General features: G+C 40.8%; 1 protein-coding gene across 1 annotated transcript in view; it reads right to left on the bottom strand.

Moving 5' to 3' along the window:
* LOC141257133 (uncharacterized) overlaps nucleotides 1–15,837 on the bottom strand; it is a 43,834-nt gene extending 27,997 nt beyond the window's left edge. The window contains exons 1-2 of the mRNA XM_073671307.1: nucleotides 15,371–15,837; nucleotides 2,103–2,222 (exon numbers count right to left, since the gene is read on the bottom strand). Of these exons, the coding sequence (XP_073527408.1) occupies nucleotides 2,103–2,222; nucleotides 15,371–15,596 (346 nt within the window). The 5' untranslated portion in view covers nucleotides 15,597–15,837. The remainder of the gene's footprint in view (nucleotides 1–2,102; nucleotides 2,223–15,370) is intronic.
* Nucleotides 15,838–16,967: the final 1,130 nt, after the last annotated feature.

Below are 16,967 nucleotides of genomic sequence, written 5' to 3'. Positions count from 1 at the left end.
TGGGAGAAGAGTCTTGGTGAGAGAGATAAAGAAGAACCCCAAGATCACGGTGGCTGAGCTCCAGAGATGCAGTAGGGAGATGGGAGAAAGTTCCACAAAGTCAACTATCACGGCAGCCCTCCACCAGTCGGGCCTTTATGGCAAAGTGGCCCGACGGAAGCCTCTCCTCAGTGCAAGACATATGAAAGCCCTCATAGAGTTTGCTCAAAAACACATGAAGGACTCCCAGACTACGAGAATTAAGATTCTCTGGTCTGATGAGAAATAAGATAGAATTATCACCAAAAAGTTCTAAGTGGTATGTGTGGAGAAAACCAGGCACTGCTTGTCACCTGCTCAATACAATCCCAACAGTGAAACATGGTGGTGGCAGCATCATGCTATGGGGTGTTTTTCAGCTGCAGGGACAGGACGACTGGTTGCAATTGAAGGAAACATGAATGCCGCCAAGTAGAGATATTCTGAATGAAAACCTCTTCCAGAGTGCTCTGGACCTCAGACTTAGCCGAAGGTTCACCTTCCAACAAGACAATGACCCTAAGCACACAGCTAAAATAACAAAGGAGTAGCTTCAGAACAACTCTGTGACCATTCTAGACTGGCCCAGCCAGAGCCCTGACCTAAACCCAATTGAGCATCTCTGGAGAGACCTGAAAATGGCTGTCCACCAACGTTCACTATCCAACCTGACGGAACTGGAGAGGATCTGCAAGGAAGAATGGCAGAGGATCCCCAAATCCAGGTGTGAAGAACCTGTTGCATCATTCCCAAGAAGACTCATGGCTGTACTAGCTCAAAAGGGTGCTTCTACTCAACACTGAGCAAAGGGTCTGAATACTTATGACCATGTGATATTTCAGTTTTTCTTTTTTAATAAATTTGCAAAAATTTCTACATTTGCTTTTTTTCAGTCAAGATGGGGTGCAGAGTGTACATTAATGAGAGAAAAAAAACGAAACTTTTTTTTTAAATTTACCAAATAAGATAAGATATACTTTATTTTATCCCGGAGGAAATTGCGGTATCACAGCAGCAGAACACAGATCTCGAACATGACACATATAATAACAAAACATTTGGAATGCTTTAGACATTGCTTTTCAGACATTTGTTAAACACCCCCATAGCTGTTGGAACAAACGATCTCCTGTATTTTTCCTTTTTACACCTTAGTTGTATTAGGCGATTGCTGAATGTGCTAATAGCTGCAATGAAAAAGAGTGAAAAATTTAAAGGGGTCTGAATACTTTCTGTACTCACTGTACTTGCTTTATTATCCATGCCGTTCCCTCACTAATTGCTTTTGTATTTTTTTTCCTATTTCATGTCGGATGACGATTTATTTGAGTATCTCCAGTGCATGCAGTGTCTCCCCCAGTGCCCTGTGCGACGAGCGCAGTGTCCGCTCTGTTGTGGGCTTAGATGAATAGTAATAAGCCTTCAGTAGAGAGGCGTCACTGTACCCGGCAGAGACCAGTGCATGCCGGGTATAGGGACACCGCTCTGCTGCTGGCTTATTACTAGTCATCTAAGCCGACATCAGAGTGGACGCTGCGATCATCGCACAGGGCACTGGGGGAGACACTGCACAAGGGAGACTCAGTGACAGCACCGCCCCTGAAACGAGCATCACTGATGAAGCTTCATTTCATGGAGGGGGCAGGGGCTGTGACAGTGACCGCAGCCTCTGCCCCCCGATGATGCTTCATTTCAGTATCCCAGCAAACAAATTGTCAGACAGGAAATAGGAAAAGAAAATACAAAAAACAGTTTGTGTAGTTAGGGAAGGGCAGGGAATTTTTTAAGCACGTATATTAGAGATTAGTTTAGATTATGGGACTAAATAGATAGGGACTTAGGAGAAATAGGTTTTGCCTTCAGACCATCTCTTTAAGCTTAAATACTATGTAACCAGATTATGTCTAATATCGCAGGTCCCTCTCCCAGAAAATCACTGCTACCTATTGGGATATCATGGTAAAGATTTCCAGGGAGCAGTTAACTTTTTAATGTTATTGGACTTCTTCAGATAAAGGATACACAGAACACACATCACCACATACTGTATATTGCCAGTGATTAAACAGTATGGGGATACTCACTGTGCTGGCTCATATGCAAGTAGTACAGGGCTGCCGATTGTTGGAGGTCAATATTTTCTGAAAATGCCAAGATCCTCAATGCATCCAGGGTCTCTTTTCCCACCAGTGATTCGTTGATTCCTTTAATAAAAGAGAAATATTTTTTTTTAAATAAACCTATATAAATGGCTGAAAACGTCCATTCTGGATAAGCAGTGGGCTTTTGTCAGAACAATAAATGATTGTAGCAGGAGGGGAAATAGAGACAAAGATCTTCACATCTACCATAATATACAAAGAACTTGCGACTAACATTCTTTACAGCACTTTGAGATGGAGGGGGGGGGGGGGGTTCTGAGGAAGATGATCCCTGTGACACCATTTCTTCTGTGCTTAGCTTCACTCCTGACTTGAATCCTTTTTACTTGCAGGGGCGCTTCTGTGAGATACAGAACACACACACCACCTTTCTCTTCAGCTCCAGCCAGACAGTAAACAATTTCCATACAATCCCCCTGGGGCTCTGCTAAAACACTCTTGTGACTGTGTTAACCCTTCTAGTTGCTGGATGCTTCTGGAGCACAACACTTCCTGTCTCATGTTCTTGTGTTACTTCTAATAGTTGCTGAATGCTTTTAAAGCAACAGCACTACCTCTGCATGTCACATAATATTATGTGAACTATTCATTTCTATCAGAGCATATTAATCATGAGAATGCCAGAGATATTAGTCCTTAAAATTTGTGGATCATAAATTCAAGGCCTCATTCATACAGTATGTGTGTGCCAAGATCAGGAGCGTCTCCGAAACACAAAACAGGTGTCAATTTCCAATTATCGTTTTCCTCTGCAACTCCCACTCGTGGCTTTAGCATACAAATACAATGACATGCGAATGAGGCCTAACGCTACTGCAGTGGTCCCCAACGTTTCTGACCTTGAGAGCCACATTCAGCTCTGAGACAGGGCCGCGAGCCACATCCAGCTCCCGCCCCCTGACATTAGTGGCAACCAGAGCCCCCATTAAGGGTATAATGATAACCATGTAATAGGAAAGACGATGATCCAGCTCCACAGACTCCAATAATAAAAACAAATGTCTTTTATTTAGAATTTTTTAAAAATATCCAGACAGCAATAATGTAACTCCAGCTGGTGGAAGAACAATAATAGAAGGGAAAATTGTTCTTCCACCAGCTGGAGTTACATTATCGCTATCTGGATATTTTAAAAAAAATTCTAAATAAAAGACATTTGTTTTTATTATTGGAGTCTGTGGAGCTGGATCGTCTTTCCTATTACCTGAAGCAGTATACCAAGATCCAGGGGTTCCCACAATACCCTGATTAAGTATTCTCCCATCAAGCACTCCCAACACACTGTCTCATCCAGCTTCAAGCACCTCCTCTGGCAGGCAGTATCGTCCGGTCTCCAGTGTACCATACCTAGATTATCTCTAAACCCCTAAGACCAGTAAATGTGCATCAAGATCTGCTCTTCTGTGCAGGGCTACCCACAAAATTCACTATTTTGAGATGTGCTCTTCATACCTGTTTGCTAGACGTGGAGCTAATGCATCAAGCTTGCAGACAGCCGCGAGCCACATGTGGCTCCCGAGCTACCGGTTGGGGACCCCTGCCCTACACGAATGCATCTGTTACTCTAGTAGGAAGTCACGAGATTACACACCACCAGCACTGGATCTGCTGAATTCCCATCCATTGTATTTATTTGGGTTTGCTTCATCTATACTTAAAAACCAGTGACCTCCTTATTGTCTGTATTAGGCTGTGTGCCCACGATGCGTTTTTGGTGCGGATTTGCAGCGCGTAAACGCTCCAGAAACGCATTGCATACCTTATCCCATGACTTCCTATGACATTCTGCAAGCTCTGTATACATGGTCAGGATTTTTTCTGCGGGGATTTTACTCGCAGAAAAAATACTGACATGACCAATTCTTGTGCGTTTCTGCATGCGTATTTGCATATACAATGCATTGGAAAAACGCATGGCAAATACGCATCAAAAACGCATGTAAAAACCAAATGCGTTTTTTCTGCCAAGGGGATGCAGAAATGCTCAGGAAAATTTCTGCTTCATTTCTGCATCGTGGGCACTAAGCCTTAAGCTTCATGTATTTCCCTTTCCTGTGTTCTGTTCTCATGGTATCCTGGCCCTGAATTTCCTTTACGTTTCCTGGTATCCTGAGTCTTGTTCCTGTGATATCCTTGTTCCTGATGTCTTGTCAAGTTCCAAGTCTTGTTATGATGACTACCTGTCATGAATTGGTGACTACATTTGTTTTTGCTTCATCTCCTTGTAACCTGTGTGGTGCATTTTGTATCTATAACCTTTAGCATGGACTCAAACACAATGGGAAAGTTGAGTGCTCTATTTCTCTCACATTGCTCATCTGGACCAAGTGGCCATTCCCATTACAGACAACCACAAAATGTTCATCATCAAAGAAGTCTACTGGAGCAATTAAACATGCTGTTCTCATCATGGTTCCTTGCTTTTATGGTGCTCAAAAAAAAAAAAAAAATACAGAAAGTGCAAGTTCTGACCTTGTGATCAAAAACCAGGGATGAAGGCACATTATTAGCAGTATGTGTACAGTCATGGCCAAAAGTATTGAGAATGAGACAAATAGTAATTTTTCCAAAGTTTACTGCTTCATTTTTTGTAATGGCAATTTGCATATACTCCTGAATGTCAGAGTGATCAGCTTAACAGCAATTACTGTACTTGCAAAGTCAATATTTGCCCAGAAAATGAACTTTAACCCCCAAAACACATTTCAACATCATTGCAGTCCTGCCTTAAAAGGAGCAGCTAACATCGTTTTAGTGATTGATCAATTAACACAGGTGTGGGTGTTGATGAGGACAGGGCTGGCGATCAATCAGTCATGATTAAGTAAGAATGACATCACTGGACACTTTAAAAGGAGGCTGGTTCTTGGTATCATTGTTCCTCTTCAGTTAACCATGGTTATCTCTAAAGAAACACGTGCAGCCATCATTGCACTGCACAAAAATGGCCTAACAGGGAAGAGTATCGCAGCTACAAAGATTGCACCTCAGTCAACAATCTATCGCATCATCAAGAACTTCAAGGAGAGAGCTTCCATTGTTGTCAAAAAGGCTCCAGGGCGCCCAAGAAAGACCAGCAAGCGCCAGGACCGTATCTTAAAACTGTTTCAGCTGCGGGATCGGACTACTAGCAGTGCCGAGCTTGCTCAGGAATGGCAGCAGGCTGGTGTGAGTGCTTCTGCACGCACTGTGAGGCGGAGACTCTTTGAGCAAGGGCTGGTTTCAAGGAGGGCAGCAAAGAAGCCACTTCTCTCCAGAAAAAACATCAGGGACCGACTGATATTATGCAAAAGGTACAGGGAGTGGACTGCTGAGGACTGGGGCAAAGTCATTTTCTCTGATGAATCCCCTTTTCGATTGTTTGGGACATCTGGAAAACAGCTTATTCGGAGAAGAAGAGGTGAGCGCTACCACCAGTCTTGTCTCATGCCAACTGTAAAGCATCCTGAAACCATTCATGTGTGGGGTTGCTTCTCAGCCAAGGGAATCGGCTCACTCACAGTCTTGCCTAAAAACACAGCCATGAATAAAGAATGGTACCAGAATGTCCTCCAAGAGCAACTTCTCCCAACCGTCCAAGAGCAGTTTGGCGCCCAACAATGCCTTTTCCAGCATGATGGAGCACCTTGCCATAAAGCAAAGGTGATAACTAAATGGCTCATGGAACAAAACATAGAGATTTTGGGTCCATGGCCTGGAAACTCCCCAGATCTTAATCCCATTGAGAACTTGTGGTCAATCATCAAGAGACGGGTGGACAAACAAAAACCAACAAATTCTGGCAAAATGCAAGCATTGATTATGCAAGAATGGACTGCTATCAGTCAGGATTTGGTCCAAAAGTTGATTGAGAGCATGCCAGGGAGAATTACAGAGGTCTTGAAGAAGAAGGGGCAACACTGCAAATATTGACTTGCTGCATTAACTCATTCTAACTGTCAATATAACCTATTGGTACTCATAATATGATAGCAATTATATTTCTGTATGTGATATAAACATCAGACAAACATTAATAAAAACCAGAGGCCAGCAGATCATGTGAAAATATAATTTTGGTGTCATTCTCAAAACTTTTGGCCATGACTGTAGATACTTTAATCACTTATAATTCCATTTGTCCTGTATGTGGACCTTAAGACTGAATGTCTCAGTCCACCTAGATTTAAAAAAAACATTTATATTATACAAACTTTATGAAACACTTAGACCCTGTTCACAGGCAGCTTAAATGCAGCATTTTTCAGGTGCTGTTTATCCGCATGTTTTCTGCAACAAAATATGTAAATAAATAAACAAGGTACCCTAATTTTTGCTGGTTTATGTTTATGCGACTTCAACTTTATTATATATGCGTTTAGTGCAGATTTGAACAATTTTTTAATGATTTTTTTGCATAAAAAAACAACTTTTTTTTCCCCATAGAGGTTAACAAAAATTAACCAAAAACCACACAGTTCAACAGTGTATGTAAACGGACAATTGGCATGACTTTTCATGAAATTACACCCATTTGTTGGACAGTCAGGCTGCGTGCCAACTATGCGTTTTTCAGGCGTTTTTGCGGCGGAATTTCCACAGCGAAAACGCTTGGTATACGCAATGATAATCCGCATGTGCTGTGCACATGCTGTGGAAATTTCCGCTGCGGATTATCATTGCGGAAAAATACGCAGCATGTCCATTAATTTTGCGGACACGCAGCGTAATTGCCACCATTGACTTGCATTGAATCGCTTAATATCCGCATGATTACATATGCACATGCGGATATTAAGCGATTCAATGTGCGGATGGTACCCGGGTTTGGAGAAGAGGAGACTCTCATCCAGACCCAGGTACCATAGTACCTGTAAAAGAGAAAGAATTTAAAATAAAAAATAGACATTATACTCACCTTCCGATGTCCCCCGGTCTCCTCTATGATGCGTCCTGGCTGCCGGGTGGCTAGCGATGGTCTGAAAGGACCTTCCATGACGTCATTTAGTCATGTGACAAGTCACGCGACCGCTGAAGTCGGCGGTCGCGTGACCTGTCACATGACTAAATGATGTCATGGAAGGTCCTTTTAGACCACCACGAGCAGTAGAAGAGACCGGATGCATCGTACAGGAGACTGGGGGCCATCGGAAAGTAAAGTATAATGTTTATTTTTTAATTTAACATTTTTATTCTTTTTTTAACTGTTAACTTGGTCACACTATATAAATCCATGCCGGTTGCATGGATTTATATAGTGTGAACAAGTTGTCAAGCACTTTTCCAAGTGATGCTAAAATCGCTTGGAAAAGCGCTTGATAACCCGCATGCAGAAATGCATGCAAAAACACTTGACAAAAGCTTCTACCTGGCAGGAAAAATGCATGGAAAATCTGCATGCGTTTTTCCTGCCAGGGAGATGCGGAAAAAACTGCAGCTTTTCAGCATCGTGGGCACTTAGCCTTAAAGACAAAAAAAAAAAATGCTGTGGGAATTTTATTTTGCACTTCCTTTTTGATGATGCGTCATTTGAGAATTCCAGTGCATGCCGGGGTACTCAAAAGAAGAATCATTAAGAGGTAGGGGCTATGGTCACTGTGATGTGCACAATCACAGTGTGCGCTCTGTTGCTGGCTCAGATCAGTAGTAAGGATCCGGCGAGAGCGTGGTGTCAGACTACCTGGAGTGCAGAGACCAGTGACGTCACATGCGGTGGTATTCTGATAACGTGCTCTATTGCCAGCTCATTACTGTTGATCTGAGCCGGCAACAGAGCGCGTGCTGGCTTTGTGCACATCGCACAGTACACAGCGCGCAGGGACTAGCCCAGCCCCTGAAATGAGTGTCACTGATAACGCTTCACCTCAAGGAAGGGGCAGGGGCTGCAGCAGCGACCGCAGCCACTGCCCCCTGATGATGCGTCGTTTGAGTATCCAAGCATCCCTGAAAAAGCACCGCAAAGATACCCCATAAAATGAACATAACACACAGCAATGTCAAAATGACTTGCTGTGTACATGTTCCGTCTTATGTCACTTCTTTTAACAGCTTCAGGGTTCAGAAGCCACCCACTATCTGTTCTTGAAAGTACACGGCGGAGCCATCACAAAAACATATGAAAAGATGGTGATGGAGCAGTTCAGGAAAACGATCACTGGCATGTTCTTAAAAGAGGTTTCGCATTAAAAAAAGTCTGCCAAGTGGACCCAATATTTAATCAGGGTTGTTTTTTTAACCATAGCTTCAATCATCTAAGCCTTGTGCAACCATCTGTTTTTTGACCTTCCCATAACAAATGGCACTTTTTTTGTCTAATTTTGATATGGAAATGAGAGCAGGAAAGAATGACCTCTTCCTTTATATGCAAGAATTTAGAGATTGGTTCCCACTAGCCAGGGGCGTTATGCAACCTTTTATAGCATCCTTTGATGATGTGTGAGACCTTTATTGTTTTATTGGAAATGTTGCTACAAATGTATGAACAGGAGAGTAGACCTAAGTGACTTTTCCTCTGTTCTTTTATTTGCTGTCTCTGCTCCTAAAACCTCTAGAAAAGAACACAGCTGGTTTAGCTTGGATTTTCACCAAGCGATAGTGAAGAAGGACACATTCTGAACCTCTTAACTACAGATCACGTCTGTATTACACAACACTGGACCAGATTTTGGTTCAAGAAATGTTATAGCTTCTACTAATTTGTATAATTGAATTGCTGACGTGTTAAACAATTGCACTCCTGGACCCCTAGTTAGAAAATGATGGTATAAAATAGTTCCAACCTTTATTGGAAAAACTCTATTTAGGCCTCATCCCGACGTCTGTGAATCACGTAGGTGTGTTATCTGTGTTTTTTTTTTTTTTTTTTTTTTTTTTTTTTTACACATAGATCACATACCCATTATAGTCCATGAGGCTTTTCACAAGTTCCTTTGTTTTTTTAGTTCAAACAATTTTTATTAGGATGTTCAGGTTATTGATATTAAACAAGGAAAAAAGGGTAAAGGAAGGATAAAGGCAAAGTAGTTAGATCTATGATGGATCAAGAATAAATAAAGTAAATAATCCAAGAATGACAAAGAATAGTAGACATGTAAATTTTTGATCTGCATAACAGATCAAAATCACCCAAAAAAAGTCGGTGGGTCTATGAAAATCACTGACAGCACATGGATGGGAAAAAAATTGTCAGATGTCAGCTTGAAATCAATAGAGAAATATTTTTTTGCTGCTTTTTTTTTTAAGAAATGTTGTTGCTTGGGGTTTGACTTTTTTTTCTCCAAACACTTTTGATATGACATTTTGTATGCCTTTTCCCATAGGCTTCTCTAAAAGGTCTTGTTCCTTACTTAAAAATGTACAACCACTGTCCGTATACTATCTCACAATCCCGTTAAACTGTGCATTTTTTGGCACTTTATTTTCCATTATAGGCTTCTATTTAGAGCCTGAAAAAATGCATGTAATAAAATTGTTTTTCTGTTTGTGCAGAATCCCATCATTTCAGCTCTAAAAATAATGTATTAACAAAAAAAAAACGCTGAATCAAATCTGCACCAAAAACGCAATAAAGCAAACAAAAAAAAAGCAATAATCAGAGCAGATTCATATTACAAAATTGTAGCATTTGAACAAATAGAGAGATGGCCTAAAGGAGAAAAGAAGGCAAGAAAAAGTATGCAAGAATAAGAAAGTTAACCTTAACGAAGCAAAAAAATCACTACAACAAATGAAACATAATACGTCATGTCATATTACAAACGAAAGAAAACGCTGCAAAAGAAACACGCGTGAAGGAGTACTGCTCACAAATTGACAAAAGACCATAACCTTGCCTTTCCTATTTTTTAGCCTACAGAAATCCAGACAGTCATATAAGAATATTGCAGAAACACAACTATCATCCCCATTTCTTTATGGTAGTAAATATATATGTTTACAGGGTTATTCGTAGCCTGTACTAAAAAAAACCTATTTAAATGGCCTGTAAATTCTAGCCTAAGGAATTCTGAGCCACAGGCCTTTCCAACAGGTCAGCCAAGAAATATTCTGCCCTATAGCAGTATAGATGTACACAAACATAATAGAGGTTGTCCGTAGAAGCATTTTCAAGGTCACTTGGCAAGACATTTAAGAGAATGGAGTAGAATCAATAATAATTCAGAAATATTTCTCTAGTTTGACAACTTCAATTCATTACTTTAGCAAATTTTGGCCCCAAATCATGGTATAAAACTTAATGAAGGGAGCATTAAGATGCACCAAGTTCTTAAAGAAGTGTATGCCAAAGAATTTGGTGCATCTTTCAGCTCCACTTTTGTGGAATAAATGTTGACGTTTGTCGGGCATGTTAGGTCATGTCCTGTCTCGCCCACTTTTAAAAAAGTTGATGGAGCTGGCCGAGGTTGGTGTAAAAAAACAACAAAAGTTGCAAAAAAATTTTCAACATTTCAAGCAATTTTATTCCAGAAAATTGCTCAATGAATAGGGGACTTTGTGTAAAGCTGGCCGTTCAGAAGTGATTTCAGATGGCTGTTTTATGAGCAACATTCTTGGTTGGTCTTGTGAATGCCACAGGTTAAAAAGGCATACTAATCAATTGCTGGTGTAATCTGGTTTGGTCGTCTATTGAGGGGTTGCAGATTTGTCATTGATTTACTAACAACTAAAAATAAAAAAAAAATTTTTCACAGATTTCTACCTCGGTTCATCATCTATCTTATTTATTTCAGAAAAAAGGTGCTGACAGTCAGTAAAATCGGGTGTAAAAGGCTCTTCCAGTTGACCACGATCTCTAGTGTAGCCAGGTGTAGGCCTTATTCACATGCCAGAGATTCATTGTTAAGATGGGGGGGGGGGGGGGGTCACATGAGCATTTAAAAAAAAAAAAAGGAAGAGGTCCCGTTCTGATCCAGATAAATGGGACAATCTTTTTCTCATTTGTCATCTGTGTGCAGTCCGTGGACAATCAGTTATTTTTACTCAGTTATTAATTAAAGGAGTTGTTTACTACTTGGACAACTTCTCATACCCCTCCCTCGCTTGGCCCTGATAACATAAAAAAGCTAAAACTCGCCTACTGTGCCGGCACCGTTCCCGTGGTGTCAGCACTCGCTCTCCCCAGGGTTCCAGTGCTGTTGCTGTAACATGTAACCCCGGCGCCCAATCACTGCTGGCGTCAATGTCTCTGCCTTCGTACGAATTGAACATGGGGAGGAAGTCCAGGCTGCGGCTGATCTCTGACATCCTCTCTATGTTCAATTAGACAGGAGACGGGGACAGTGATGCCGGCGCTGATTGGGCGCCGGGGTTACGTGTCACAACAACTGCATTGGAGCCCTGGGACTGCGAGTGCCAACACCGTGGGAACGGCGCCGACATGTGAGGCGAGTATAAGCTTTTTATGGGGGCCAAACATTTAGATCAAGAAGGGGTTGTCCTAGTAGTGGACAACCCCTTTAATCATTTACAGTTTCCCATCTTGTATGTATCCATGAGAATCGGATGCTATACTGATGGTCTGTATAGCATCCGATTTTTTTTCTCACACCCATCCAATTTCAGAGTCAAAATCGCAGCATGCTGCAATTTGTTCCTCACGCAGAATACAGTTGAGAAAAAAAAAATTTAGATGTGCACTGCCTCATTGAAACATTGGTCCGGAGTGCAGTCCCTTTTTTTTTTTTTTTTTTTTTTTTTTTTAATTGAATTGCACTCGTCCAGTTTACATGCTCATGTGAGTGAGCCCTTAGACCAGATTCACATATCTGCGACATGGTCCTAGTACCAAAAGCAATGCATGGACTGGCTGCTGGTCTCCTGTCCCATACTGGTCAGCCATGTACATGCCTATGAGGCTGTAAAATTCGGGGTTGGAGACCTGATGCTGATTCATGAATCAAGGATGTTTCACTGCAACCTTAGTTCCAAATGCAAAGTGAAATTTAAGGAGGGAAAACCTTTCCCATAAAAGCTTTGTAAATAGGTTTACTGCTTTTTGATAAGGTTTATTTGGGTTTTGGCGTATACTCCAAAGACATCGTAATAGAGAATTTAGATTCTAAACACCTATAGACACAATGAAGACAAAAGAAACAAAATAAGAGCCTGCTATCCCCCACACTAATCCAGCCTTATCCCATGAACATTGCACCTATCTTCCATCCAAATAACCAACCCCTATTGTTTCCTTACCTCCCCCCTCTAGACTTCCTGGCACCTCCAGCTATGTGGCAAACTCTTCCACCCATTTACTTAATTACATTTACACATACCTTTCATCTAAAGACCCACCACCCCTTATTGGTTTCCTTACATCCTCCTCTACTTATCCTTTAGTACAGAAGATCCTTCTATAATTATCTCAGTCTCCTCCTCACTACTACCCATTTCTTCCACAATGTCCTCCTTATGTGTATTTTGTCCATTTGTCATTCTTTAGATTCACATTACAAAGAAGTGATCCCAAAGTTAATAACATCCCAGGTCATGAATGATTGATTGTGTTGTGGAAACTCATCAGTGACAGGAGGTCTGTACCCATTCATTACAAAAGAGAGAGATCAGATAAGGGTTGGCAGATATTTATTCAAAGAAGAGAAGAGTTGGCATTATAACCTCCTTGGTCACTGGGATTGCAACTTTTCAGACCACAACTAATCCAGGTTATGAATAACTGGTTAACAAGTCATTCAGTTTTGGAGGGGATTTTAAGAAGTGGAGCCTAAAATACACATTTGATCAAAATATTGAAGATAATTTGTAGATCGTAAGCCCATGAGGGCAGGGTCCTCTGCTTCTCTATCCTTTTGTTTACTTTATGTATGTAACCTTTGCACATGTGCAACACCATGGAATTAATGGTGCTTTAAAAATATGTAATAAAATAAATATTCATATGAAACTACAGTTCCCTTCTAGATGATGAACAGCCAGTACGTTATGACTTAGAGCTCGCTCACAAGGCAGTATTTTCGGGCCAATTGTGATCTGACAAAACATTGGATCGCACTCTGACCAATGTTATTTTATGGGGCCATGTACATGTCGGATTTTTTTTCTCGGACAGAGAAGGGGGGGGGGGGGTGTTGCATGCCTGATTTGGATCCAATATTAGGATCGTACTCGACCATGCAAGTCAATGAGTCCAAGGGAAAGAAAAAAAAAAGGACAGGCTTTTGGACACATACTGTGTACTGTCCGTGTTTCACAAAAAAAACTTAAGAAACCTCCAGGTTTGTTATATATATATATATATATATATATAAGAAACGTTGCCCAAACTTTGATGCTAAGAACTGACACTTTTACCAAACTCTGATGAAACTTTGACCGCTTTTCTTTCCTATGAGAAAATCACTGATGCCTGAAGCTACGTTCCCACTGAGTTTTTGATGTTGCAGACTTTCTGCACCCATTAAGTAAAATAGATTACTTGCATTTCTTTGAAAATACACAGCATGAAAAACATTGTGGGAACATAGCCTGAATGACATGTAAAACTGCAACATCGAAAGAAACAAGCCCAAGAGTTAAACTTCCCTTCTCACAATTGTTGGACATGGGTGGGGGTGAAAGAGTCACATTCTTTTGTCCAATGATGGGGAGTGTGGTCGGTAGTTTGGGGTCAGGATTAGAACGGTTTTCAGCTTTTGAATTTAAACAAGAGTTTTCATTCACTGCCAACAAGCAGAGCTCTTGCACATGGTCGAGAATTGATTCACAAAATATAGTGGATAAGTGCAGGGCTTTTTACTGCACAATGAATATTCCATGCCTACACAAAACTATGTCAAGGTACTAGGAATGATTCCAAGATAATTAACACTAATGTATATGACTGTGTAACCTGTAAATTAAAAAAGTCTTGAACAAAAAGCATATCCAGATCTCAAGTACTATGTAGAAATATATACAGAAACTGTGCTCCTATGGCTACGTTCATACGTTCAGTACTTGGTGAGTTTTTTTACCTAAGTATTTGTAAGCCAAAATCAGGAGTGGGACAATCAGAGGAAAAGTATAATAGAAACACGTCACCACTTCTGTATTTATCACCCACTTCTGGTTTTGGCTTTCAAATACTGATGTAAAATACTGAATGTGTGAACGTGGCCTAAAAATAGGAGTGACAGAGCGAACAGCTGAAAACCTGTGTCATAGATTGTAATAACAAGGTTCAATAATTGCATATTTAATTTAAATCGCGTTTGCAGATCTGAGCATTATTAGCGCACAGGCATCAAATTAGTATATATATATATATATATATATATATATATATATATATATATATATATATATATATATATATATATATATATATATATATATATATATATACACACTATAGTGATTTCCAGGGTCTCAGCCCTTTATTTGTAGAGTAGACTTCTCATAGCCACAGGTTTTCAGGTCACCTGTGCTCTACATTCTCATAGCCTGTGCTTGCCATACATCAGCAAGTGACCTACCAATCTCAATGACATTGGGCTTATAGGGTTAGTTGGCCATAATCAATAGTTTGTAAGCCATTTTTTTTTATACACTTCCTAATACCGAATGGCAACAAAATGCTTAGAACAGAAAGCATGCAGTCAGGTGCTGCTAAAATGGCTGTGGCAGCCTCCAGTTCTGGATCATGTAAATGAAGAGCCAGCCATCTTTAATTGAACCACAGCATCATATGTAAATACAGGCAGCCACAACATCTGCACATAGCCATTGGGTAACAGTGCACCTTCTATTTGACAAATGTTCCCATGACAGCGGCATAAAAGAATCAATAAAGAAACACAAAGACAAAATAGTGACTATTCCTAGGTAACAGTATAAAAATCTGACTCTTGGCTTGTAGCCAACACAATCTAGCCTGAAATGTAGAACGCTGATAATACACACACTTCTATCTCATGTTGTCACTGTTCCTTCATTGATCCCCATACATATCCTTGGAATATATGTAAAGTCACCAGCACTCAGTTACTATACTAAGCCATGTTTTAGGAAGGAAGTGCAGTCACAGGTGAATAAACACGTGTGGAAAAAGAAAACAAGGCAAGCCCATCCCCCTATCTTCTGTAGGCTATATCCTATGTAGCCCTCAGCATGGCAATAGTGCCCTTAGACTGTGCCCACAAAACAAGTACTATGTATTATAGGGGACAAGACGTGCATGCATGTAGAGACTTCATGCCCATGCTGGTGCCAGTTACCTGTCTCCATGTGGTTGAGGAACTCCAGGGCAGCCTGCCTCTCATAACTCTGAAGGACAGGCTCATAGAGCTGCTTCACTTTGGATTTTCTGGACCTCAGGCAGCAGCACTCGGTGAGGATAGCTACACATTCCTTCATGTGCTCCATTATACTTGAAGACACTCTTCTGATAAAGTTCACAAAATCTTGCAGCAGCTGAGCACATCTCTCACACAGGTTACCCATCCTGGCTGGAATGGTGGCTGGACACAATGACCTTGTGGATACCCTGGACTTCCACTAGCCTGCTGCTAATGCACTGCTCAGAAAGCCATTGCCTACACTAGCTGGCCAGCAGCTCACCGGTGGGCATGCACTTCTCAGGGTCTCCAGCTGTATCTAAAGAGGCAGCAGACAAAGAATGGTGAAGTCACCAGATCCCCTCTGCAGGACAACTGCAAAATCACACAGTGATGTAATGGGTGGCACTCCTCCCCCAGCCTGCCTCCTCCTAATTGGTCTGGGGGATGCCAGGCTCCACACAGCAGAACAAGATATTCCAGTTCTACCTTGAACAATGGAACGTGCAAGGCTGTAAATAACAATAATAATATTATTGGCTGCAAAACAGATCATTTATTCTGGCTAGGCAATACATGGTAGTAGCAAGAAGGCTAAATAATTCTCCACATTGCACATATACAAGCAAATAATGCATGCATTTTACATATATACACACACACACACACACACACACACACACACACACACACACACACACACACACACACACACACACACACACGTATATCCCCACAAGACCCATAAAAACAACCATACGATACACTTTATTGATCCCGAGGGAAATCACAGTTACAACCCATGCACATATTAATACACTAAAACATATAAAGGATAGGCTCAGTTCCCAGACACAGTGACTTTTACATTTTTAATGAAGACACTACAAGTTTTCCAGATTTGGTTTAAGTGATGTCGGGTTTTTGGATGACCTGATGGTAAGAATAATGTCACATGCCACACTATTCTTACTGTCAAAAGTTATAGAAAGGCTGATGGAACCATTATGAACCCCATTAAGGTTAATGTAGTCATAGTCTTAGACCTCATTCAGACGCCAGTTTTTTTGACTTATGAGAAAAACGGACCAAGTTTCAATCAGTCATTTTCATCAGAGCTTGGTCAGAGTCTCATCAGTCTTTTGTCTCTGATTCTCCACCTTCTATCTATTAGTCAGTGAAAAACAGACAGCATATGAATGGCATTCGAGTGCTATCCAATTTTTTGACTGACACAGGAAAAATATATATCTTTGTACCGTGTTAGCCTGTAGATAGAAAAATACTAAGATTTGAGAGTCCTCAGTGGTTGATACCTTTTAATGGCTAACTGAAATGTGTTACCATCTTTTCAATTAGCCATTAAAGGGTATCAACCACTGAGGACTCTCAAATCTTAATATTTTTCTTCACTGACCCATAGATCCAATACTCAGATCAATATCAGACATGTCTCTGCGATCAATCCACAAAAAATCACGGACATGTGAACAGCCCCATAGACTATCATAAGTACGAGTGCTGTCTGAAAAAAAAA

This window comes from Phyllobates terribilis, unplaced genomic scaffold, assembly GCF_046119375.1.
Source record: "Phyllobates terribilis strain yellow unplaced genomic scaffold, ASM4611937v1 Scaffold_3__8_contigs__length_932513732, whole genome shotgun sequence".
Classification (NCBI taxonomy): domain Eukaryota; kingdom Metazoa; phylum Chordata; class Amphibia; order Anura; family Dendrobatidae; genus Phyllobates; species Phyllobates terribilis.
This window is presented reverse-complemented; position numbering and strand designations above follow the sequence as displayed.